The 26844-nt window shown below is 37.9% G+C and overlaps 1 protein-coding gene across 9 annotated transcripts; it reads left to right on the forward strand.

Annotated features, from left to right (window-relative positions):
* WDR47 (WD repeat domain 47) lies at nucleotides 1-26677 on the forward strand. 9 transcript variants are annotated; one of them, XM_054212437.1, is made up of 16 exons: nucleotides 5-151; nucleotides 1271-1396; nucleotides 5466-5632; nucleotides 7252-7335; nucleotides 7857-7941; nucleotides 9501-10303; nucleotides 12875-13004; nucleotides 15662-15840; nucleotides 15959-16216; nucleotides 16921-16996; nucleotides 18239-18396; nucleotides 21807-21976; nucleotides 22896-23066; nucleotides 23441-23572; nucleotides 24351-24587; nucleotides 25267-26677. In XM_054212437.1, the coding sequence occupies exons 2-16, from the start codon at nucleotides 1283-1285 to the stop codon at nucleotides 25407-25409; spliced, it is 2907 nt and encodes a 968-aa protein (XP_054068412.1). In that variant the 5' UTR covers nucleotides 5-151; nucleotides 1271-1282; the 3' UTR covers nucleotides 25410-26677. The 9 variants fall into 9 exon arrangements, with proteins under 9 accessions (XP_054068419.1, XP_054068412.1, XP_054068414.1 ...); XM_054212439.1 differs by having other exon boundaries at nucleotides 12878-13004; XM_054212440.1 differs by having other exon boundaries at nucleotides 6-151; nucleotides 24369-24587.
* The last annotated feature ends 167 nt before the right edge of the window (nucleotides 26678-26844 follow it).

The raw sequence follows: 26844 nt of genomic DNA on the forward strand, positions 1-26844 counted from the left end.
GTGGCAGCCGCAGTGCTGAGCGGAGCGGGAGCGAGACACCCCCCCCCCCGCCCCAGCACCGACACCGGGCCCGCCCCGCCACCGAGGCCTGCCGCCATCTTCCCCTCACGCCCCGCTGGTGACGGCGCCACCGGGCCGCCGGGCGCCTCAGGTGAGTGCCGGCGGGCGAGGGGCTGGGGCGGGTGGGGCAGGGGCTGCGGCCGCCGCGCCGTCAGGAGAGCGCTGCCTGGTGGCCTCGCCGAGCCCGCCCTGGTGAGGGGTCGCCCGTCTCCGCGCCCCGTTCCTGCCGTGTGGGCACGGCTGCGCCTGTCCCCCCCGCCGAGGGCAACATCGTCGGGGCGGCGACGCCCGCACCGCCGCTGTCCCTTTGTTGCGGCGGCCGGGGCTGCGGGCGGGCCGGGCACCGGCGGCCGGGCGGCGTGGCGCGGTGCCGTGACTGGCCGCGGCCCGTCCCCGGGGTGTGCCCCGTCTGCGGGGACGCTTCAGAGGAGCGTCGCCTCCTCCGCGGCCCTGTCGTGCCGCTGGTGCGGAGCTGACATTCCCGAAATGCTAATTCGATGTACGGGCTGGGCGCCGTGTAATTAAGCGGTGCGGCTGTTTTGAACCCTGCCACCGGCGGAGGGGGGTTTCGTGTGGAGCCGCAAGTGAAGAGAAAAAAGAGAACAATTTGGAGCAATTGATGGGGTTTTTTCAGTCAAAATGCATTCACTTGTAGTCTCTCTAACTTGTTTTTTATTATTATTTTTTTTTTCTGCATTCTGTTTTCGCTCTAGTATGAAAGTATTGCATAATTTAGTGTCACCTTTTTGGCATTTGCGGTGCAGAATGCTGTGAGCGAAGAGTGTGATTGTTGCAAAGAGCTCTGCCGGTCACCTCTCGAGCATGGTGAGATGAGGATTACTGTGCTGGCTCTAAAGCAACAGCTGATCTAAGCAGGGTGAAAAAAATGGATTACTAGAGGGTAAGCCAGTGAAAATATCTGTGTGAGGCAGAATAGGCTAGTACGTAAGAGGATGCTTATTTGCTGTGTGTTGGAGTAGAAAAAGGTTTCAATCACAGCGTTCAACTGTACAAAGTTTGGTGAAGGCTTTCTATTAAGGCCTTAGTATATTCAATACAGTTCATTTGAAATAACAAATCGTACGATCTCAGGGTAAAATGGGTGTCGGTGAGTTGCACTAGCTGTTGTGGGAAACCACTGTAATAAAAAATTTGGCCTATAGAGGTTTTTTTTGTAATTTTTGTAATTTTGTAAATTCTTTTGATATAGAATAACTGGAAGATGATTGAGGGCACATCAGAAATGGAGCCACTAGGTACTGACCGGGCCCCGAGTCCCCCATGGGGTCTGCACCGCCACTCTGGAGTGGCCTCTGGGCAGGCCCAAGAGTCATATGTAAGTGACTGTGGGATGGATTAGAAGGTGAAATAACTTGATGTAAAACAGCCAGCTGCTTAAATATGTATTACTTCTTCACATTCAGTTTTTCTATGACGTAGTTCAGCAAGATGCTGAGGTTATGGGTATGCATTGCAGCTGTCATTGAAGTCAGTGAACCAAGACTTCTAAATAGGCATCGCTTCTCCCTTTAAACATATCACCGCGCTCTCAGTATGACACTTAAGATTTGAACTATGTTATTTCTTTGTTGTATTTCTGAGTTGTTAGAGATTTTATATTCCTTGTCCAGTTTTGTGAATGCATATTGTATACTATTGGCAAGTGATCTATTTCAGATGATCAATAACAGTGAAATTCTAAAATAAGCATTATTGCTGTTTACTTGTCTTCCAGAATATTAAACCTTACTTTGTCAGGTGAATGCATATGCATTTTAAATTTTTTCTAAGGGAGGTAACTTAAAGAGAAAGACTATGTGAAGTTTACTTCTAGCTGATAAATATTTTTCTAAAATACTAAAATAGTATATTTATATGCATAAGAGCGTATTTTATTTTTTTAAGAATCATTTTCTATGCTTGTAACATCATGAGAGGATTCTTGCTGTTGACGTGTTCTTAGAAAATGAGTAAGAACGGAACAAGAGTGAAGCCTCTCTCTGGAAAATTTAGGAGTCGCTAGTCTACGTTCCAAATAGCTTATTTAAAGGACATCTTGTCCATTGAAGCTACAGAGAAATGATGTGTCAGGTTTGTGGCAAGAAGTTTCTTTTTTTCTTGATGTAGATTTATTGGGAGGAAAAGAAATTTAAATTCAGAACTAGGTGAAGATGATAATGGCGAGTGAACAGGAGAAAGAAGGATGGAGGACAGGTGTGGAACAGTGCTGTTCTGAAAAGATTGGGTAAGATAAAAAGGTTCTAGCAAAAACCTGGTTGGTAGAAGGCACCTGAAATGTTAGGCTCTGATACTCGTTTACTTTCATTTATACCTCAAGCTAGTGCTGTGCTTCAGTCATTCTTAAGCATTAGTGCTTGAGCTGATCAGATTGTGACGTTACATGCCATATGTGCTGGCAGGAAGCAATGTAGTGGGATGGACCAAAGATGCAGCTTGAGCTCTAATCTTGAGTTTCCCTGCTGTTCTTTGATTTTTAATTATTATTATTTTTATTTATACATGTACACACACACACCACTGAATGTCAGAAAAACTGATATATTTTATAGGGGACAGTGTGTAAACCTATGTATATTTATAATTTCAGATAGTGTTACAGTGCTGCTTATTATTTTGACAGCATAATGCTTGTAAGAGAAGTCTGAGCTCATCAGCCTACAAAACCATCAATTAGGTGAAAATCTTCTCTAGTAGGTTTACTGTTCTTTTCTAGCTATTTGTGCAATGGGAGTGTTGCTCTGAGCGCAAATGCGCACTAAAAATTTTCATAATATTGTTAATGTATGAGCTTATTGGTGTGCTTCAAATCTTCTTCAGAAGTTCAGTATCCAAACTGTGTTTTGATATTATATTATATTTCTTAGTGGGACCCCAAAAATGCTGTTGGTGGTCCCATATCAAATATGGAGGGTGCCAATCATCTTTTATCCTAATTTATATGGGCAGTATAAATAAAGTATGTGAAGTTAAGTGTTAGAATTGGCAAAGGCTTTTATGTTCAGGAAACCTGTTCTTTTAAAACTACACTGGAAAATGAAGACAACTTCTTGCAGATGCTGGATTTTACTTAATGTAGTTATACTTCTAAGCAAAGTACTGAGTATTATGCTGATTTTTCCATCAATAGAATATACAAATAATTAATTTTAAGACAGTCTTGAAGATATATAGGGTGGCTTCATGTTTAGTCTTGAGTCTGGTAGATCCAGTTGAAAAGAAAGATGGACTTGCTGTTCCTTTCTTCAAAGGGAGTCTTAGTGTGAATTTTTCTAGTAGTTCTCTGATGGGGAGTCTCAGTATAGCTTTGCCTAAGTTCTACTTTGTCTTTTGGCAAGGAAGTTAATTTAATTTGTATAAAAACCACCAGTGCCATAAAGTGTAATAGAAGAGAAATGCAAATGCATTAGGTGAGGTTGGGAATGAAGATGTTGATATTAAACTGCTGGTTAAATTTGTGTTGACTTTTTTTTTTTTCCTTTAGTGTATAAGGGTAGGGTTGAATTTTTCTCTGAGAGCAAAAATCCATATCCAGTTGCCAAAAAGGGAAGTTGAAGCAGTGCTAATACGGAAAGGAAAAAGCATCTTTCTACAAGTTCTGGGTTTGGATTTGTGTGTCGTATCTGCTTTTTTTCCTGCAGCAAAGCTTTCTGTAAGCTGTATTTTTTTTTTCCTTTGACTTTACTAGCTGAGAGGGGGAGTGTGGTCTCTGGGTGTGTCTTTCATGAGACCCACCCAAATACTTGGTGATTGGAGTCTTCTGTGACTAAAATGAGAATTAAACCTGGCCATTTTTAAAAAGAAGTTAGGCCATTTCATCTGGCACAGTTAGGTCTCTGTTGTTCCAAAATAAACTATGCTGGTATAATCAAATGCTTTCCTAGTCAAACATTCTGGAAAAAACTTACTTGGAAAAGAGCTGGCATAAAACCATGAGGAAGATGGAAAACTTGTGGATTTAGACGATGTAGTACAAACCCCCGTCTTACTAATGCCTGAATTTTTGTATCCTCTCAAGTTCATTAGCAGTGGTTTATGATGAACAGTAAGAAGTTTCACTATTTTTCTCTTCCCCTCTTCTCCGATAAATAATTAATTTCTTCTTAATACTTTTTGAGTATCTTATTTGGATTATTCAAACTCATTATATCTGTCCTTTGGGACAGAAGAGGGACTACTCCTTTCTACAGAAACGTGGGCTTAAATTGAATTTTTCCTGATGTGAAATTGCAGTCTTGTAGCCACTAGATTTTGTGTGTGTTTTTTTTTTTTTTTAAGAGATCCTGATGAGGCAGTGCTAACACAGCTTGGCTGTGTTATAGGGTTTCTCCCCATATCCCCAGATAGTTTTCAGCAGATCAACTTCTGAGCTACAGCTGTAAAGTCTTTTTAAGGTTAAAAAAAAAAAAAAGTAGAACAGCTTCTACTTTTAAGTCAGGCTTCAGGAACCATAGAAGACTTAGTCAGAAGCAGAATTTATTTTAGGTTTCCTAAGAGAAGTACATGCTACAACTTTCATGTCCTTGAAGGAATTGTGTTGCAAAGGATCCTGGGCATTGTATCCATGGGAGCTTTAAACAAGCTGATTGCTGGCAGCTAGGGCCACGGCCTGTCACTGCCCCATCTGCATCTTCTTTCTGCTGGCTGGAGAACTCATTAGAGCCACTTCAACACATGAGTTGGAAAAGCTAACCCAGTGACACAACTGAGGAGAGCTAAGGAAGGGCCAGCAACATGCAGCTGGAGGCAGGTGAGCAAATGGGACTCTGGCAGTCAGACTGGCCTAGGCCACCTTGGGTTTGCAGCTTTAGATTCTTCATAAAGCATATAGACAGATACAGGTGTCCTTGTGAAGGAAGAAGGAAAAGCCTTGGCTTAATTGCTATACGTTACTTCAAAAATGGAGTAGGAGGAAACTGTATTTTTGGTGTGGTGTGCTTTTTGTATGTGTTAGAAACATTTAAGTTTATATGTAAGATCCCTAGATAATGATGTAGTAACTGGTTCATTTTTATGCTCTTTCAATGTCAGTGTTTGCATTTCAAAAAGGAAAAATTGTACATGTTGCAGACTTGGTAAGTCTGCAACACAATATTTTCACACTGCAGGAGGATTTATTTCTTGGTAGATCTGTTTATTTGGGCCCCTATCTATGCATTGCGTGAGACAGAAATAAAGATGATGCAGATGCATTGTTAGGTCTTAATTGTGACTTCATAATCAGCCTCTTGAAATCAGTTTCCTAATCCTGTCTATTTAATTTTTGTAATGCTATAATCTATTTTGTAAAAGTGTGCTTTTATGTTTTTTAGTAGCCAACGTTTGTTAACCGAGCATAAAATAAGATATTGATCATAGCTAAAATTCTCTCTTCTTTTCCCTTTTAGGCTGCCATCATGACGGCTGAAGAAACAGTGAATGTTAAAGAAGCTGAAATAATTAAGCTAATACTAGATTTTCTGAACTCAAGGAAACTTCATATCAGCATGCTGGCCCTTGAGAAGGAAAGTGGGGTCATTAATGGCCTGTTTTCAGATGACATGCTTTTTCTAAGGTAGGATTTCTTTCTCTGGTGCTTAAATACCACATACCTGAAAACATACAATTGGACTGTGTTTCTGTGTGCAGCCCCGTGCCACTAAAGAGGAAGCGTTATGCCCTCATTGTATTCTGCTTCTTCCTGATCCCAGTTCTGGTCCAGCTGTGTAGTTAATGACCTCCTTCTGTGAGCTGCTTGAAGTAACTGACTAGGCATCATCAACACAGGTTTAGAGTTAGATTTCTTTTTTTTGTTTGCTTGTTCATTCATTTTAACTTAGTTATTTTTCTGGCATGCTAATGAATTGAAGTGAGAAGGAGTCTCAACAAGTGCCAGTGTCAGCGCAGGCTAAGTTGGAGAAAGCACGTGAGCGCGAACAGGATGAGAGAGCAAGATCCTCAGTTGGCAGCGGTGATCTGTTATTATCTGTTTACCAAGTCACATGTAACTGAATATGTAGATCATTGACTTCTAAAATAAATAAAATATTTTGACAATATCCTAGTGCTAAGATCTAGGATGAGTGGAGTGGTTTCTAAAGCTTTTCCAAAAAATATTATCTGCATTTCAAAATAATACCTAGATCTCTCTTAAAGTTAACAATGTGAAAGGAGTCTCTGCTGTCATAAAGGCGTGAGAGTTGGTGTGATTTACCATTCATCATATTGCCCTCAAAATTATTAAAAGGAGTCACATTAGATGCACACTAGTTTTTTAGCATTGCTGTTTTCTATTTCATGCCAAAGGTATTTAATAACTTGGTAGAAGCATGAGAAAATAACTTACCCAGCTGTTCTTAACACATTAAAAAATGTATTTTATCACTGAACAAGATTTCTCCCCGGCTTCCCTTTTATTTTAAAAGGAATTTAAAATTACGTTTTGAAATAGTTCAAAATTGTGGATAATTGGAATGAAATGAAAGAATAATTAGAGAAAGATTGAAGTTATTAATCCTGTTTGTTAGTTTTATTCCTAGCTTAGTTGGAGTATACCTCTAATGAGAAACTCACTCCTTGTAGATCTGGGCCTTTTATAGAGAACTCTGTGTGTCATAGGAGGATATGAAGAAATTGAACTAATCCACCTGTGCAGTCTAGCGCACTGGTTTTAGAGTTGGCATAGTTCCTGCCAAACTATTCCTCTTATGTTCTTAATATGGGAGTTGCGGATTTTTCTCCTCCTCCCCTTGTAAAATAGGCCCAGCGGTATTTATACAATTAATATTAACTCATTTTTAAGTTTGCTTTCATTCTTCAGGACATATTCATTGACTCAATATATTTATTTGTATTCTTGAAGTAAGATTATTTTTTTTTAAATAAGAATTACGGATAAAGCAGGAAACACAGGACCATTTTGTCCTTTTTGATGTGTCTTTAAAAGTAATTAATATTTGCCCTTCTTGTATGCAGTTATTTTTACAAAATATTGAGAAAGGGCTTGGATTTTGCTCTTATTACTACTCAGATCAGACAGTCATCTTAGCATCTGTGCAAAGCATTAATTTTTCAAAGCAGGCTGATCACCTGTTGTAGATTTAAATGACTGTTGTGTTTTTGAATGAGCTGCTTAAAAAGAAGGAGGATGTTCTTGTCCGGTGAAATTAAAGGAGTGACTCTTTCTTTCACTAGGCAGTTGATTCTTGATGGACAGTGGGATGAGGTTCTTCAATTTATTCAGCCTCTTGAATGTATGGAAAAATTCGACAAGAAAAGGTAAAATAGAATGTATGTCAGAGTTCAATTTTTTTGAGTTGTGGAAAACATGAATTTCTAAGTATTGTGTATGAAAGCACTAGTTCTGAGTTTTTTTTTCCTGGGTTTTTTCTAACCTATATACCATTCCTAAAGTGTGTGCATGTGTTTTTTTAACTTAAACTATGAAAAATATGTGCATATAATCTGTAATGAGTTTTCATTTTCCATACACTGTAGGAATATGGTGCCTGTTTTTGTATTTGGCTGCTCTGTCGTATTTCTATTTAAAAAATTAGTGTGATTGCTATATTTATTTCTTAGTAGCCGTCTGATATTTTAAATGTAATATTTCTGAAAGCAGTAATTGAAAAAGACATTTTGTGGTTACCAATTTGTTAAAATTTGAGATCAGAGTTCCATGTTCTAATGACCAATTTCTATGCCTAACTCAAAAATTAGTTGTAAAATACTCTGTTTATTTCTAAAAGAATGTTTAGCTACTTGATCAAGATTTATAGTATTTCACTTCTCACCTGCAGATTTCGTTATATTATAATGAAGCAGAAGTTCTTGGAAGCCTTATGTGTAAACAACGCGATGTCAGCAGAAGATGAGCCTCAGCATGTAAGAATTCTCTGTTTTGTGAAAATTTTTTTTGTTGTCAAGAAGCCTATTGAGGTATTCTGATTAAAGGCAAAGCGGAAGCTTCCAGCACTGAATACACAAATTTGAGCTATTACCAAATGGTTTCATAAACAATGGAAAAAATAATTGGTATCCTTTGGAAATGAATGTGGCTCCCAGGTCGCAAGGAGGATTGCGTATACAAAGGTTGCTTGAAACTCGGCAGCGTAGATCAGTAACCATATGCCGTGTTTGTGGTCCTGACCCAGAGATTTACTTTATGCCATTATGCTAAAGTACAGGGCTCTCTTTTTTCAAAAGAGTTCTGAAGCAAGCCTCAGAATTACAGAAATTTATTGTCATAATCAGGACCAGGTGAAAGATTCCAATTTGAATTAAACTTAATTTCTGTTGCTTTTAGAGAAAAAGGACACAGTTGTTTCTTCAGAGGGAACAGATGTGTTCACAATGGACCAATTCAGTTAAATGTACAAACAGCGCATTAGGCTTTCAATATAGAAAGAGGCATTAACTCAAACTGACAAAGAAGGTGTGCAGATTGTGGAAATTAATTATACTTTTTCATTTATCTTGATAATACATGAATACCATATTTCTAACAAATGTTATGAACTTAACATTCTTAATTTTTAAGACAATTGATTTTGTTTTCAAAACTGAATTAATTCTCTGTCCCATTACACATACATTGTACTGCAGGGTCTTCTCTTGACAGTGCAAAGAAAGCTAAAAGGAATTCTTTACTAGATGGCAGTAGAGAAAAAAAAATCAGGTTTCTGTCTTTTTGTTTTTGATTTGTTGCTTTGAATGTAACCAAATGTGTTGCTGTGTTGTGGATGAAAGGCTGCTGTATTGAGCAGAAGCTAGGTAACATGGGTAAGTGGGGGGTTTTATTTTTTTTTTTTTTTTTTTAAATCTTTGTAACTAAAAATACCAAGCTGTGTGTATTTAATGTGGTTGTTGGCTTTTAGCTATCAACAAACTTTAGTACAAAGCCCTCTATTCATTTGGAGGTCTTATCTTCTGAGAACTTTTTGAACTTTTTTTAATATTTTTGATTGAAGAACAGAAAATCTCAATATAAAAGACAACTCAAAGTTGCTAATCACTGGAAACTAGAGAAATCTACAAGCCTTTTATAACTTATGCTAATAGCTTTTCATAGTCATAAAAAAGGGAAAAAACCTTTAGTTGGCTTTGAGAATGGAAGTAACCTTCTGTGCTACAATAGGATTGTAGCTGTTTAGCTACAGATTCAAAATTTGAGGCCTATCAAACCTGAAGTGACATGAAGAAGTTCCATAGATCTGTAGAAAGTGGGACTGGGGGCGATTTCAGGAAGTAAGAGCATCCAGAAATTTGGCTCTGTTAACTACATTTGCATCAGCAAATTTGGTCTCTATATTGTATTAAAACATAAACAGTAGTAGTAATAAAGGAATGATAGTGGAGAAATTCTGCTACTGCCTGTTCTTTTTCAACTAACTTTTATTGTAGAAACTTATGTACTACAAACTACTCTGTTAATATTTCTGTAGCTGGAATTTACAATGCGGGAGGCTGTACAGTGCCTACATGCGCTGGAAGAATATTGTCCCTCTAAGGAAGACTACAGCAAACTCTGCTTGCTGCTGACACTGCCTCGCTTGACCAACCATGCAGAATTCAAGGACTGGAATCCCAGCACTGCACGGGTTCACTGCTTTGAAGAAGCCTGCGTCATGGTGGCAGAGTTTATTCCTGCCGATAGGAAACTGAGTGAGGCTGGCTTCAAAGCAAGTAACAATCGCTTATTTCAGCTTGTAATGAAGGGATTGCTTTATGAATGTTGTGTGGAATTCTGTCAGAGTAAAGCAACAGGAGAAGAAATCACAGAAAGTGAAGTCTTGCTGGGCATTGATCTCTTGTGTGGTAATGGGTGTGATGACTTGGACCTTAGCTTATTATCGTGGCTGCAGAATCTGCCAGCTACTGTTTTTTCTTGTGCTTTTGAACAAAAGATGCTTAATATTCATGTTGATAAACTCCTCAAGCCTACAAAAGCTGCATATGCTGATCTTTTGACGCCTCTTATCAGCAAACTTTCTCCTTATCCATCATCCCCAATGAGACGGCCTCAGTCAGCAGATGCTTACATGACCCGCTCCTTAAACCCTGCCTTAGATGGGCTGTCGTGTGGATTAACAAATCACGATAAGCGAGTCACAGACCTTGGGACCAAAACTTCTCCAATGTCGCACTCCTTTGCTAATTTCCATTACCCGGGAGTACAGAATCTCAGCCGAAGTCTCATGCTTGAGAATACTGAGTGTCACAGCATTTTTGAAGAGTCACCTGAGCGGTAAGTGCAACTGTAGCTTTATTTTTACCTTGGCTTGTGTTGCGCTTTATCCTACTGGGTTGTTACCTACAATGTAACTTTGAACATAATTGTAACGTTCAAACGTGATTCAATTGTTGAAAATCTGTTGTAATTAAAACTCTATATACAAGGGGGTTTCTTCCTTACATTATTATGATCAAAGTAAATTTTCATATTTGGTCTTGAGCCTTATGGATTCAATCTGGACTTTCTTAAAGCTGAAATCCCAGCGCAGAGCACAGATATGCTCCAATTATGTAACAGTCAGCTAAGATTTATGTTCAGTATTACTGAATTCTTTCATTCCAGATAAATAAATGGAGACTGTGGAATAGCTATAGGTTCATCTTCTTTTCCCATCCCATTCTGTCCTCACATGTCTGTAAATGTTGGTCCCGACACCATAAATGATTAAGTATACTTCAGAAATTTACATACAGAAATAGTCCAAATGAAGTCAGTGGAAATGACCATATGCCATCATTGTAGCACTGCTCTATCGCTTAACAATAGTAGTTCAGCTTAAATATTCATTTACTGTTTTCCAAAACAAATCTGAGTAAGGCTGATGAATGTGTTATGTTTTTTATATTGGACTGGGACACAGTTGGGTTATGATAGTGCTGAATGCCATTAATAACTTCTTTTAATGCAATGTAGGCTGCAAAACTTGACTTCTCTCCTTCCTTAAGAACTAAAGCCTGTATCAAAACTTTGTGCCTTTTACCTTCTGAGAGAAAAGTGCTGGTAACTAGGGGAAATGGTACTTGTCAGTTAAGAGCTTGTCATTGTGTTTTTGCTTGGCCTTAATTTTGATCAGCAGTTCTGCCCCTTTCTAAATGTTATATCCATGCCTCTCTAGAAAGCAGGTGCCAGCTGTTTTGGCTGTTAGAGAACCAGGTGGGTAACTAGCACTGCGCTTAGGTGCACTGGCCAGCAGAGGACACTGCTAGAGCTGTGGTGTTCAATCCTGTCTGCAGTTGGTGACAATTGTCTATTAGTTTTGCCTTACAGCAATATTTTGTATCTTGTGTTAAGATAAAGAGCAGCTGTAACTAAACTCAATAAAAGGGAAACAAACACCATCATACTGATGTTAGTTCACCAATAACAGTGGAAACTTTTGCACTGATGTATGTCTTAATACATTCTCTTAATCCTTATCTTGAAAGGAGCTATTTCATTTGATTCTAAAACCCACTTTAAATCTTTTGGTTTTACCAGCCTCTTCACAACTGGAGTTTAAGTCTTATGGAAGTACCTCTTGAGTTACTTTTTTAAAAAGTGTACTTCCTGAAGATACTAATAAATTGTGAATCCTCTAATTTTACTCAGCTGTATGCACAAACCTTAACATTTGTGCCTGTAGTCCAGCGACCAGTGTTAAAACTGATTCTGGAAAGTTTTTTTTGTTTTCTTTTTCAATTTTAGTGTACTAGAATAATTCTACACAAATAAATAGTTATCTTGTAGGCTAAATAAAGCGGGAAATTGCTGCAGTTTTTTTTTTTGTGTCAGCATTTATATGTAATGTTAAGTGAAGGTGATAGACCTTAACATGCCTTTTCATTAAAAAATACACCTCTTGAGGGTTAGAATTAGGCAAAGGTGCCAGACCCATAGTTTCCAAGAAGGCATTACATTTTTCAGAAAAAATCTGGCTTCAGATTAAGTGTCCAATTTAAATGGCAGTATTTGCAAGGGCGGAAGCTGGGAAGCTGAACTTTATGTAAATCTGGCCCTTGCTTTTTCTTGCACATGACAGAAATATGGTATTTCTTTTATAAGTTGTATTCCGCAGGCATTACTCGTCTTTCAGTTAGCTAAGTTACTTTTGTTATTATACCCAAAAAGTTCAAAACAACTTCTTAAAGATCTTTGCTCCAAGTCACTGAGTAAAGAGGACTTTGTAAGTTGACAAAACTGAAGATGGGAATCCAAGGCTTGTGATGTGTTCTGCACACTTACTGATCGCTAAAGCTCAGTAAGAGTTTCATGCAGAAATACTTACATGATACAAGAACAGCAAAACTGATATAAACATTTTCCTATGTAACGTTTCCAGGAATGTCCAAGCTGATGGATGTTAAGTATATTTTAAATTCAGATTTATAGTGGTAATGATACTAATATCTTATAGAAGACATTAGTTGCATAGTATATCTGATATGTTCCATGCACATACTTGCTTTGAAAATGGGACATCTTGAATAACTTGCTAGTTAAAGGGTGTATAATTCAAGCATAAGGATAGAAACCATGGAATTTGGATATCCCATGGTGGTAAGGCTCTTTGGAAAATGTGGGGATAAAGGACTGTCTGTCTAGCACTGACTGTGCTATTTGTTTGTCAGGGGGTTGGTTTAGCGTAACCCATTGCAAGTGGCATTTTTTCCTAAGCAATATCTTCAGTTTTATGTGACTTAAGAAGTTTGCGTACTTCTGTTATCAGATTTTACTCTAGAATGTTTTCTTTCTCTAATTACCAGGGGATTTTCTACCCTTAATTTTTCTCAATTAAGCTTCTCTTCTCTTCCATGTTGCTGCAAGAAGTGATACTCCCGTGGAGCCACAGCATCCCATCAGCAGTGAGACTTCGTGCCAGAGTTCAGCTCCAGAAAATGAACCAGTTAATGGAGCACAGAGTCAGGGATCAGCCAAACAAGAAAAAAATGAGGTAGTGGGTTTTTGTTTAAAAATAATGAGGCCCTTTCAGCTGTGTTCTGATCACTTCATAATGATTTGCCTTTGTGTTGAGAACTTCATGCATGACAATGGGTGGCTTTGAATCTTGTTTTTACTATAGTGAAAATACCATATTGTGTCTTGTATAAGTTACTCTTTTTTTCTGTTGTATACAGTTTTGCTGTCATCTGTGTCTGTAATGCAGCTGTTTAGTGTGCCTTCTCACATCAACGGTATTGCTAAACTGTTGTGTATATCTTTAAAAAAAAAAAAAGGCAATGCTTTGCAGTACTCAGTGCCAGTAATGTTAAATTAAAGAATGCTTAAGTGTTCTTAGTGTTTTAGCAAGGAATTTGTCATGTTGCCCGCAGTTTTTGGTGTTAACACTGGGTTTCATAGGTCATCTTACATCAGTATCTGTCTAGAACACAGAGAAATTAAAATTAGATAATTCCCTAGTAAATGTATCTTTGCTGTTCAGAATCCAATAGCATAACCTCTTTTTGGATTCTTTGAAGGCCTGTGCCTTGACTGCCTTTTTTTTTTTTTCCCCTTTTTTCTCATTAACAGCAGAGTGGGAAAAGTGAAATAATAGTTCAGTAGGGAAAAACGAAAACAGTTATCCATTCTGTCCTTTTTCCACAGTTTTAAATATCTGTCTCTTAAATCGGTAATGATGAATAACATTGAGCATGCAGCCTGTTTTGTTTGCAGATGCCAGTTTGATTTTTCTTAAGTAAACTTTGTCTGGGCTTATGACACCTATATGGTACTGAAAACTAGTCTAGTCTTGACAGGGCTATATTCTTGTAGACTCTGGATACTTGAGTGAGGCAATGGGGCCTATTGGAGGATTAACAAAGTCCTCCAAATTTGAGGACTTCACTCCCCTGCAGGACTTTGCTGAGTAACTTCTCTGCTGCAACAGTGTTGTATATGCACATGGGCAGTAAGGGGAGAGAGGAAAGAGCTTAGCTAGATGTCTAACACAGCAGGCTTCAAAAGGCAAGAAAACTGAATGCAGAATTTATAGGAGAGAATGAAGAAAGTAGATACCGTGCTGTGGGTGAAGGTGTTGGCCAGACTATTATACACAAGTAGAAAAGAATATAGTACTCAGTCCAATTTCACCTTGTTTTGTTTTCCACGTTGTAGTGGTATGTGTATATCTGTGCAAGTAAGAAATTCATTAAAGTTTCTTTTCATAGCTTTATTTTTGCATTGTTTCTGAAGAGACTGAATTAGAAGCCAGAGTTTATAGAATAGAGCATCTGGGAAACACATTTTAGATTTAGGTTTTAGTTTGGGTAATAATGACACAGAATCCAAAGGGTCAAAGGATGGAATCCAACTGCAACAAACAAGTATCAGTCATGGAAAGAAGTATAGACAAGAACATATCCATTGCTTAGAAGAATTATAATGTAATGATGGGGGAATGTATTCATGTATTTTAAATACAGAGAATGAATGCTTTCTATACTTCTGAAGATAACTTCAGAGCTTCTAAACTACAGGGTTTCATCTCGGGAAACCTACGGTGGTAGACTTTTTATAAATGCAACAGCACTAGGAAATCCATTATAAACCAAGATACTATTGTGTCAGAGAACATAAAATCATAATGGAAGTATTTTTATTTAGGAGAGATGCAAAGGCTCATAGTTATGAAGAAGGATCCTCTGCATGAGTTGTCTGAACTAATGCAAAGTTATCAGGATGTCCATATACAACTTAGAATCACTAGGTGACAAAGATGTTACTTTTGAAAACAAACAAAAAACCACACCAAGTTTGTTTTTTTTCCTTTTACTATATTTTTTTCCTACTAGTTGGTAAATATGCAGTTAAGGCTTTTTTTTTTTTTTTTTTGAAAATGCATGGCCCTTCAGTGTTGATACTTTGGCCTTGGACTAAAGTGCATTTGGTTTTCTGTAGGGTATTTTTGTTTGTTCATTTTTAACTTGTTATCAACTGTTTTATGGTGGTAGCATTTGGAACTAGTGGTCCAGAGAGAAAGTGAGGATCGGAGGAAAGCAGAAGGCAGCGAGTCCTGGGGAGCTGGCAGTGTGGGAAGCTAAAGAATAGTATGTAAAAGGGAAGAGGTTATGAGAAACGAACTCGAGTATTTGTGTAAGGAATTTTAAAGTTAGGACGAGGCACCAATCTCAGAAGTGAGGTCTAACACTTGGATAGACTTCTTCAAGGTTGGCTACTGGGAGAAGTAAATTGGCTTTGCAGACTGATGGCAGGGAGGTGTCAACGTGGTACACAATACTAAAATTGTAGTGAAAATATGACTTGGAATTTGGAATGTAGCTTAGATTGTTTCCTAATTTTTATTTTCAGTTTACAGTCACCTATTTGTTTTGCTCTTAAGTAATACTTTGGAAGCTTTGTAGGAAAGAGAAGTCTCCTCCTGAATTATGGCAGAACTGCTTCAACAGTGAATAGCACAGGCTGGCAGTGATTTGCTTTTTTAATATGTAAATTGTATCTGGTTTTTGGCAAGAACAAAAGCACTGCTCCTGAGAGGAGAATCTGCTGGCCTTTTGATGCCTGTATTGAAATAACAAACCAGAAAGTGAATATTTAGGTTAAACACCACAATTAACTACTTAATTTTCATCAGTAATTCTCATTTCCTTTTAGCTTCGTGATTCAACTGAGCAGTTTCAGGAATATTACAGACAAAGACTACGTTACCAGCAGCACTTAGAACAGAAGGAGCAACAACGACAGTTGTACCAGCAAATGTTGTTGGAAGGAGGTGTAAATCAAGAAGACGGAGCTGACCAGCAACAGAATCTTACTGAACAGTTTCTTAACAGGTTAGGGGGTTGTTTTGCTTCTCCCTCCACTCACTCCTGTCCCTCCTCAAGTTCTCATAATAACCTGTTTTGGTCTTTTTTTTTTTTTTTTCCCTTTCCTCTGGTCACTTGTTATTAGATCTATCCAGAAGCTAGGAGAATTAAATATGGGTATGGACAGTCTTGGAAATGATGTACAAACACTTAGCCAGCAATGTAATGGGAGCAAAGGGAATGCATCTACCAATCCAGCAAGTAACTTGTCATCAACACCTTCAGATGCTAGTCAGAGGATAACAACTGATAGCCAAAATGTTAATACAAGCACTCCTCGGAAGCGTGGATTAGCTAATCAGATACCCTTTCCTGAAGAGTCACCTGTACTCGGGAATCAAACGTAAGTTGTATGACACTGTTCAGCACTAGAAATGTCCTTCTCTTAGCATTGTGGGAGTAGCTGTTTGTATTTATTTTTAGTTATCAAATTCATTTTTCATTGAATGGGGTATTTTAGCTCACAATCAGTGCTTTCTATGTATTTTCGTGGGGATTATAAATTTTTTTTGACTGCACATATGAGAAATAGTGGTTATCTGTTATGGTTTACATTTTAAGCTTATTTTTAATTTCAGACTTTTAAATCCATTTTATATGTATAGTTCTTGTTTATTTTGTGTTCTACTAAGTTTCTGAAAGCTTTTTTACAAAATCCCAGCTAGATGGAGAGAGAGGCAGGGCAGAGTGGGAATTGAATTTCTTACGTTAACTAAAGGTAGTGCTGACCTGAAAGCAACAACCATTTTTCCACGTGTCTGTGTATGTATACATGTATATGTATGTTATGGAATGAAAACAAATATATTTAACTTGCATTCACTTATTTAATGCCTGCAGTTGCTGCAAAATCAGCAACCTCATGTAAAAATTACAGCTTAATGATAAAGAATCAGAGATGTGTAACACTTGTCCACATAAATCAGTCAGTTCTGAGTATGACTGAAACTGTAACTTTAGTCCAGAAAATACCTGTAAACACATCTGTCCCTGCACTTGTTTTTTCTTTCTTGTTGTGAATTTAAACTCTTCACCAAATCAAAACAGTGCATCAGAACATGCTGTCTCTCAGCCGCAGTTGGAAGACTCTTCAGGGAATTTAACTAGGACAAGAGCTGATGAGGTGAGTTCTCTTATTGTCCTTTACAACTTGTATTTTCACAAGATTCAATATTTAATCCTGTGTACATGACATCCTTGCATTGTAAATAGATATTTAGAATGAATTTTGGTTGATGCAGTACCTACAGAATCACAGAGCCACTAAGATTGGCAGGGATGTCTGGAGACCAAGTCCAAACCCACTGCTCGGAGAAAGGTCAATGAGAGCAGGTTGTTTGGGGCTGGGTCCAGTTGGGTTTTGAGTATCTCCGAGAATGGAAACTCCACAACTTCTGTGGACACCCTGTTCCCATGTCTGACCACCCTCATGGTGTTTTTAAAACAACAAAAAAGCTTAAATAGAATTTCCTGTATTTCAACTTGTGTCCATTGCCCCTTGTCCTTTCACTGGATACCACTGATTAGAGTTTTGCTCAGTCGTCTTTACTCCTCCTTTCAGGTATTTATATGCACTGATGACACTTGCATACAAATCTCCCTCCCCCCTCTCCCCCCCTCTCTCCCTCACCACACACACCCAAAAAGATCTCAAGGCCCAATAGTCCCAGCTCTCTCAGCTTTTCCTTGTACAACAGAGGCTCCAATGGGGTGTCTTTTACAGACATTGTTTTGTGTTTTCTAGGTTGGAATTTTGATTGTTGGACTCCAGTCAGAATGGTCTGACTTTAGGGAAATAACTTTGCAATAAGTACATTCCAAAGCTTCTGCATCAGATAAATAAAAATAAAAATCAGAATTTTAGAAATGTGGTGATGAAATTGTCTGGAGTATGATGTAATAAAGTTTAGCATAATTTAATGAGAACTTTGTGTTATCTACAGGGTGAAAAGCTGATTCTTATGTTTATATAAACTGTGTTTATGATTTGGGCTGTCCACAGTAAAAATGCAACTTTGCTCCCCTCGTAAGTTTCACACAGATCAAATGTGTTTACACAGAAATAAACTGTAATATCATGCTTTTAAGAAAAGCTGTTGGAAGCCTGCAGGAAGAATGAGAAATGTTAATCTAATGTTAGCCATATGACTGAGCTGAAGAAAAGAACTTTTGAAGTATGCTATTCCTTGACCCTGGAGTAGACATTGTTTTACAAACCTGTAATTGGAATAGTTTAGCCTGGTGCTGCTACTTATTAATACTTTAGTACAACGGTTTTACATTATTCTACAAAACCGTCATGTCCACTTTAAACTGTGCAGTTTTATGCTGAAGAACCTAATTTGACTGCTACCCTTCTACACAGGATGACAAATCAAAAAAGCAGTTCATTTGTATTAACACTCTAGAAGACACACAAGCTGTCAGAGCTGTAGCCTTTCATCCCAGTGGGAGTTTATATGCTGTTGGCTCCAACTCCAAAACTTTGAGAGTGTGTGCCTATCCAGAAGTAATTGACCCAAGGTAAGAAAGCTTGTATAATCATTTATTTCTCTGTGTCATAGCACTACTTTCTCCTGTAGCTACTGATACCCGTACATTTCATACCTTTCTTTTGTTGTCGTAAATAGTGCAGTGCTTTCCTTAGAAACCTGAACTACCAAACAAAAATAAGATGATCTACTTGAAGAATTTGTATATTTGTGGGCTACTTTTTTGCTCTCTTCCTTTACTGGCAAGGTGCATTGCCACAATACCACACCTGTCCTTGCAAAAGTGTTTGGGGTTTTTTTTGTCTCAGCAGATGAGCTTTTCTGTGTTTATTACGATAGTTTCTTGTTTTTACGTTCCAGCTGTAAAAGTGGGAGAAAGCATGTGTCAGTTCTCCAGCCAGCACAAATTGGGCTTCATGAAATGCAGTTTCTGGCCGGAGGACAGACAGACAGTAGAGAAAGCAATATCATCTTCAACTTTTACAGCAAAATTTGCCAGAGCATGCCTATTGGCCTAGTTTTACTATAAACGTTGTTTTCCTGATACTTTGGTTCCTTGACCAAGGAAAAGCACTATTTGTGGCTTACTGTGCACCCAGTCTTTTCTGTTTTCTTTTCACCTGTCAGATGAGGCTTTGAGAAACCTAGTCTTAGTGGGAGGTGTCCCTGCCTGTAAGCAGGAAGGTTGGAACTAGATGATCTTTAAGGCCTCCTTCCAACTCTAACCATTCTATGATTTTTTTTAATAGGAGGGGGGAAGAGTATTTTTTCACCTGGAGATAAATAGTGCCGTATCAATAATCATCTCCCTGTCTCTGCTCCAGTTACATTATTTTTCTTGGAGTAGGGGAGAAGTGTAAGCATCTAAAACTTAATGATTTCAGAAGGATCTACAAGTATGCAGAATGACTTTATCTGGGACAACTTCCCAGTTTAGGACTCATGTTCAGGCTTCCAAAGTGCTCAAAAAACAATCTGACTTTTTTTTTTTTCTTTTCCTCCTTAAATATCATCAGTAAGGTAGCCTTTGAAGTTTAATTCCAAAATATTTATTGTCAACATACGAAACAAAAAAAAGAAATAGCTGATTTCTCCGATAGCCAATGCAGGCTGGCTGGCTGGGCTTGAAGCCCAGACAACCTCCTCTTGATTGGTAAACGGTGCAAAACATTTTCAGTGGACTGGACCCCTCCTTATTGACTAGCTCTGCTCTTGCACAACATGCTCCAGCCATTGGGAAAAGTTAGATTGACTCTGCAGCCTTAATCTCTAGTTACACTGCACGACCTGATATGGCAAGTGACATAGTGCATCTGGATATGAAAGGAATACTTCTTCCTCTTCCTGTTTTGTTTCACTATGCTTACAGTCTGCCAAAAACCTTTCATCATGCGATTTACAAGTCAGCAGAGAGATTATGTTATCTTAAAGATATTCTAATCCTTGTAACAGCCTGAGTCTAGACACACATTCAAAATTGTTCGTGTTTTTCAAAAAGCTGTATTTGTGTTAGAGTAGCTGATAAACAGCAACTGTTTAACTGTACGTCAAAGTTTTGGGATTTTTTAAAGTTTTTTAAATTGTCCTTCAAACTGGTATATGATTCACAAAAGGTTTTCAGGTTTTTTCCCTTTTTCTAAAGGTATAGTAGTAGTGTGCTTTTTTCACGTGTTTGAGATTAAACACTGGTAGATACACACTACAATTCTGCAGATTTTGCTCAGGTAATCTCAGTGGTTCCATGCAGTTGATTAGCAGCACATGGTCTCTGTGCTGCGCAGGTGCTGCCACGTCCTGACAAAGTCAGGGATTCTCAGCTGCTGCCTCCACCTTGTAACAAATGCTGTGAATCCAAACTCTGAGTGTGATATAAGGCTAATGCCATTTAGGAAGCTCCGTAGTGTGTGTTGAATGGTGATCCTGATTTAGGCTAATCTGGCATGGATTTCCTCTCTGTCAACAAAATATAATTAGCTTCCACATAGATTTATTTTAGTATTCTTTACTTAAAGCCATGTTTATCTCAAAAGGCTTTAAACAGATGTAGATATTTGTCTACTGTTTTTTCTCTCTGCCTCTTCTGTTCAAGTATTTATAGTATGGTTTCTGAATTTTTCAGTAGTTTAATTTGATTTCTGTTGTTGATGTTACTGGAGTGAATGATGATGAGTTGGATACAGCAGCACTTAAGTACTTGACTACTTCCCTCTATGGGAACAGAAATAACATTGTAGGGAATTAATCAATTGAAATACAGTAAATTTACATCAATGGGACTGTTCCTTTTATTTCAGCCGTGTGTGAAGCTGATCTGGTTTCAGAAATAAGAATGTATGGTATGTTTAGATGGCTGTGAAGATTCCTGCATTAACGTATAATTGTGACTGCATCTTTCTTGTACAGAGTGCTGTATTAGATTTTCTAGTAGATGAGTGAAGCTTTGAGAGTGACTTTAATCAATAAAAAAATATCCAATGCCAGGCTCATATTGGTGAATAAGTATGAGTTTTTTCTTTTGTTGTACTTTTTTGTTATTTAATGGCCAACAAGGAGATAGTACTTGACTTAAGGCAGCATTTCTCTCTGTCTTCCCAGCTAGGGTTAACACCGAAGCATTTTTCTTGATCCTTTAACCACTTTAAGTGCTTGATGAGTCCCGGTCATTCTGACAGCAAGGATGGCATAGACAGCAGAGTTTTGGATAAAACAGCGGGTCTCAGTTTTTATTGCTACAATACTATGAGGCACAACAACAGCCCCAAACGCAAGAATATATAGTGCAGTCATATAATTATGTTGTCATACCAAACGCAATCCCCAGTTAGGGATTATGTCTAGTGGGTGGGAAACTGGAAGTGAAACACCTTCCTGCACGCATACGCAGAGGTTACACAGGCTTCTGCTTTCTTCTTTTGGGAATCTGGATTTTCTAATCTGCAGCATGATCGTTTAGTCCCAGACCTAGCCTTCAGCCATGCCAGCTGCACTGGGTACTACCATAGACAGTGTGTGCCGTAAGAGCTTTCTTGCCCTAATGTTGCTCGATTGAACTCAAGCACAGTCAAACGCAGACATAGGATCAAGATGTTTTCAAGAGAAAAATCCCACCACTTTAGAACTCTAGAGACAAGGTCTCATTGTATGTAGCTAGTAATCACTATTTTATCTGTATCAACCCTTTATAGATGAAGGGACCGTGTAAGTTCTTTTTGCATGTCCAGTCACAAATACAATGGGAAGATGAGCAAAAACAGAGAAAATGGAATGGAGGAGATCCTTCTGTTTTTTCTTAGATCACATGTATATGTTTCAGTGCAAACAGTCATACGTATTTCATGTTACCTAAGGTAATAGAAAAATAGTATTTTCATTTTAGAATACATTATTTTCCTTAACAAATAAAAGGAAATTGGATCTTTTTCTTTTTTCTTTTTTTTTCAGTGCTTATAATACTCCTAAACAACCTGTAGTTCGCTTCAAAAGGAACAAGCATCATAAAGGATCAATCTACTGTGTAGCCTGGAGTCCCTGTGGACAGCTGTTAGCTACTGGTTCTAATGATAAATATGTGAAAGTACTGCCTTTTAATGCAGAAACTTGTAATGCAACAGGTAGTGTGTGTATTTAATTTAAAGAACTTATTTTCAATTATTTGTCCGATATTTGGCAAAACCATTCAAATTACCTTGATTATGTAGTTAATAGGTTTTGTTGTTTTTATTCTAATACTTTGGTGAACGTGGTCTTTCTTCCTTTTTGCTGTCACTGTAGTCTCTGTCTAGCAAAGAGCAATTGAGAGGTTGGGGATTATCTTTTGGGGTTTGTTTGGTTTTTTGTTTGTTTGCATTTTAGTTTTGTTGCAAGACTCTGGTATTGTGCTGTCTTCTGGTAGATTTTTATTATTTTTTTTTTTTCAGATATGTTAAAACAACCAGATGTTCCTACCTAGCTCTAGTTCTTGACTGTCAATAGGAATTTATTTCCAGTTCCCCTTCTCCTTGCCTAGTTCTGTCATCTTCTCCCCCATCTTAGAATTCTGTGGCTTCTCTCCCAGCAAATACTGTTTTCCATGCCCAACCCTCCTAATCATTACACTGAATATGGCTCTTATCTTTTCTGTTTTGAACTTAGGATACCTTGTCTTACGTGGTTCCGTGTTCTCAATGATACTTCCCTCCTGGCAGAGAAAGCCTTTTTAGTTTACCATAGTTTACAAAAAGAAATAAGTGTACTCTATTAACCTTGGCTGGATTTGGCCATGGAGATGGTCTGTGTACTTTTGCAAAGCTTTCGGAACTGTAGGAAGCTCAAGCAACACTCAATAAAAATAAGATTCTTAGAGATTTTATTTGAACTGTAGTATCCGAAATAGTGCCTTCTATGGAAAGTGCACAACTATGTTTATATTTGGTAGAATACCCACCCTTGCCTAAAATATTCTGTGTTATCACTGTAGCTGCTTTAAAGATTACAGGAGTAACAGTGATAAAGTATGCCTCATTTTCTTCCTTGATTTTTAAATTATTTTAGGACCAGATTTGGAATTCAGCATGCACGATGGGACAATCAGAGACCTTGCTTTTATGGAAGGCCCAGAAAGTGGTGGTGCTATTTTAATAAGTGCTGGAGCAGGGGACTGTAATATTTACACAACAGACTGTCAGCGAGGGCAAGGCCTGCATGCTCTCAGCGGTCACACTGGTATGTATGTTGTTGTTTCTCTCTCGCATTTTTTAAGTCTGTATTACGTTCTAATAAAGTTGTTGGTTTGGGGTTTTTTAATGTCCTGGGGTTTTTATTTCTAGCAAGGCCTTTTTTTATGTCTTCAAATTGCTCTTGAGGTATTTGGCAGGGGGTGTTTGTTTTTAAATACATTGGCTGTTAATTTAATGGAGAGAGCGCTTGTTTCGTTCCAGAGAAGATGCAAAGCTGGGTACTGCCTTACACTGTTGGCATTTTAGATCATACCACGTGCAGGTTTTCCACAGGACTGTTAAATCCTTGAATGCAAAAATATAATCAGAACTGTAATATTTCATTTTTTGATTAATGATGTTTAATCATCATCTTCACAGGTCATATTTTAGCACTTTACACATGGAGCGGCTGGATGATTGCATCTGGATCCCAAGACAAGACTGTAAGATTCTGGGATCTGAGAGTGCCAAGCTGTGTTCGTGTTGTGGGAACAACGTTTCATGGAACAGGTAAGAATTACTACTGTGCTTCTGATCATCCTTGCATAAAAATATTTTTTAAAAAAATGTCTAAGTAGTATAGAATGAATGCAAGGGATTTTTTTTGAATCACGGAATAGAGGCTTGGCTTAAAAGAAATAAATTGTGAGGATATCTTTACCCGTGTGTTGTTCTGGTTTTGTGTCTTGTTGTTGTTTTTTTTTTTTTAAAGTAACATTTCCTTTCAAAAGTTGGCTAGTTTTTGGCCTTGCAATTTTTTCAAAGACACTTCCAAGTACATTAAAATAAAACAGGACACAAGATAACTGTTTCAGAATCAAAAGCAGGGGTGGGAAGGAGCAGCCATTTTTGCAAGTCGTCAACATACTCTATAGAAATCTGCAAAAGGATTCTTAAGAAGCACTTGCGTTCAGACTTGTTTCTTAAAACCTTTGGGGGGGCAATAGATTAGAACAGGGGAAGGGGAGGAGCAGAATTCCTTGCATTGCTCTACATTATTTCATAAAGAGTTACTTTCTTTCTTTCCTGTGATGAAAGATACTTTTGCTCATGCAGCTTTAATAGTGGCTTTGCTACTATAGGTCACATTCCAGTGTGACCTATGGCTTCAGATTTTCAAGTGCTAGAACATAAAAGTGTTCTTATTTTAAGATAATAGTAGCTAGGTATGTTCACCTTAAATTTAAGACCAGCATTTGGTATTCTTATACAACGTATGTTCTTGGTTTAAAAAAAAAGTTGGCTATTTGTACAAATGTACATAAGTATATAATATGTGTTGTTTGAGGTGTGTTTTCTCTCATAGGAAGTGCTGTCGCCTCAGTAGCTGTTGATCCTAGTGGTCGTCTCCTGGCTACGGGACAAGAGGACTCCAGCTGCATGTTGTACGATATTCGAGGAGGACGAATGGTGCAGAGCTATCATCCTCATTCCAGCGACATTCGTTCTGTTCGCTTCTCGCCAGGGGCACACTACTTGCTCACAGGATCATATGATATGAAAATAAAAGTGACAGACTTGCAAGGTAATATACCAAAAAGGATGCTAGGTTCATTTTCAATTTGATGCTTTTAGTATTGAAGTGGTAAGAGAACTTAGTTTGAAGATCAGGTTTTTAGTTTAAAAGGGGGAAAAAACAGTAGAGCTTTGAAGGGTTTGAAATGTATATAAATGTGATTTTTATTTTTTTTTTCTGTTCACGTTTGGTTGGTTGTGTTGCTGAGAGTGTAGGCTATGAACTAAATCTTGTTTGAGGAGAGAGGTCTGATTATGACAGAAGAACTAATTAACACTGGCTGATGAGATGGCAGTTGCTTTCAGGTAGCATTCATAAAATTCACGTTTAAAAAAAGTATAATAATAATTATTATTTTATTGGGAAGAGTTAAGAAGATAAAAGATATTGGGTATATCTAATAGACTTGATTTTCTTGGACCATTAAACTTTAATCACATTATTTCAAAAATCAGGTATTCAGAGTTTTTAAGTTGTACTGTGTCTAGTAATGCCTAAAACCCAGAACACTGGGGCGCTCTCACTCTGTGTGAGAGAGAGAGAGAAGAAGGGGTCAAGTATGCTTCAAAAGGTGAAATACATATGTAAGCTTTACTAAACAAACAGGAAAAAACAAAACCACCAAAAAACCAAAGAGCTGGGATACAAATTCATGAAATGACTAATGATTTCCATTCCTTTGCCATAGGGGACCTCACAAAGCAGCTTCCTCTGATGGTGGTAGGAGAGCACAAGGACAAAGTTATTCAGTGCAGGTGGCATACGCAGGATCTTTCCTTCTTGTCGTCTTCTGCAGACAGAACTGTAACCCTTTGGACCTACAACGGCTAGAGTGCAAACAAAGGCAACCTATGCAGCTAAAGCACAGAGACCTGAGACTACAGAACTGTAAAAACAAAGTAATAATAATTAGGCATTGAGAGAGCAGCAGTTGAGTGTGAGAGTGTCGTATCAAGAGGAGGGGCACTTGTCACAGATTTTTCTGGTTTTTAGGAGGTCTTGGTGTTTTTTAGTATATTCTTTTGCAGTGCTTTCAGTCTTCCATGTGAACTCATGCTGCTGTGACCTATTGTAGTCTTGTTGCCAAAGTCTATGAGGAGAACTCTTATGTTGTCGATGTGCACTCAAAGTAACATGAATGACGTGTTTACAGTTTGGTATTAATTGCATTCCTTGGTCTTTGCCTCAATGAGAATTTTATACAGAGACTTAAGTTGAGCACCACTTTAATCAAGTTGTATGTGACTAGTTCCACACACACACATAAAAGATAAATTACTTCCACTGTTTTTTCAGATTTATTATATTCATCACTTCTCAACAAGAGGAGAAGTTTTATAACATCTCCACAGCTTCAACTTTTTTAGTAATAAATTTTGAACCTTAAAGGTGACTAGGCAGTAACCACATCTTGATTATGGTCCATTATTTAGTGTGGGTTCTTTTCTTTCTTTTCATCTAAACTGGGGGAAATGTTGCTGTTTTTACTATGTGACATTGTTTTGAACAAGCTAACATGTTGGAGGGGGGAAAAAGTAAAATATTGAAAACTTTTTTTGCTGTAGAAACATGTAATATTTTACTTTTTGAATGCAACAGAATACCTCTGTGTATAACGTACTGTAGAAGAGAGTGGATTGGCAGCAGTTGTCACAGTGAGCTTAATGGCTATCAGTTTTCCAAGTAAAAGGGGTACCATTAATGCTATAATAGAAACCAGCATGGCTTAAAATGCTATGTCTGCATGATAATTTAAGAATTAAATTGTTTGAATTCCCAGTTCAGAAGCTTATCTGAATTTTATTTCTTGCACTGTTTATGTATGGGGAAACTGCAGTTTTATTTCTATGAAACTTTAGATTCTAATGTTTATGTATTGTTATATTTTCATATTGTACAGTTCCTTTTACTTTTTAAAATATAAACCTTAAACACTAGGTTATTTATTTATTTGAACTGCAGTTAAGTTTTGGATTTCTCTTGGTTACTAAATTATATGTGCACTGTAGCAAGCATTTTTAACTATCGTATAAAAGTGGAAAGGTAACTATAGAAGTGTATCTGTGCTATAATCTCAATAAAGACCTCCAACACCTGCAGCCATCTCATCCGTTATTTTGGATTCTCGGTTTGTGATTCCCCAGTGCAGCTCTGATAGTTAAACCGTACATCAGAATCTGTTGGATGCCTGAACTGTAAAAGACTTTAGATCTTTGATATCATTTCCAAGTGTCTGACTTTGCAGTGAGGTGAGTAATCATAGGGT

The sequence above is a fragment of the Rissa tridactyla genome, chromosome 8 (genome assembly GCF_028500815.1).
Source record: "Rissa tridactyla isolate bRisTri1 chromosome 8, bRisTri1.patW.cur.20221130, whole genome shotgun sequence".
Taxonomy (NCBI): Eukaryota; Metazoa; Chordata; class Aves; order Charadriiformes; family Laridae; genus Rissa; species Rissa tridactyla.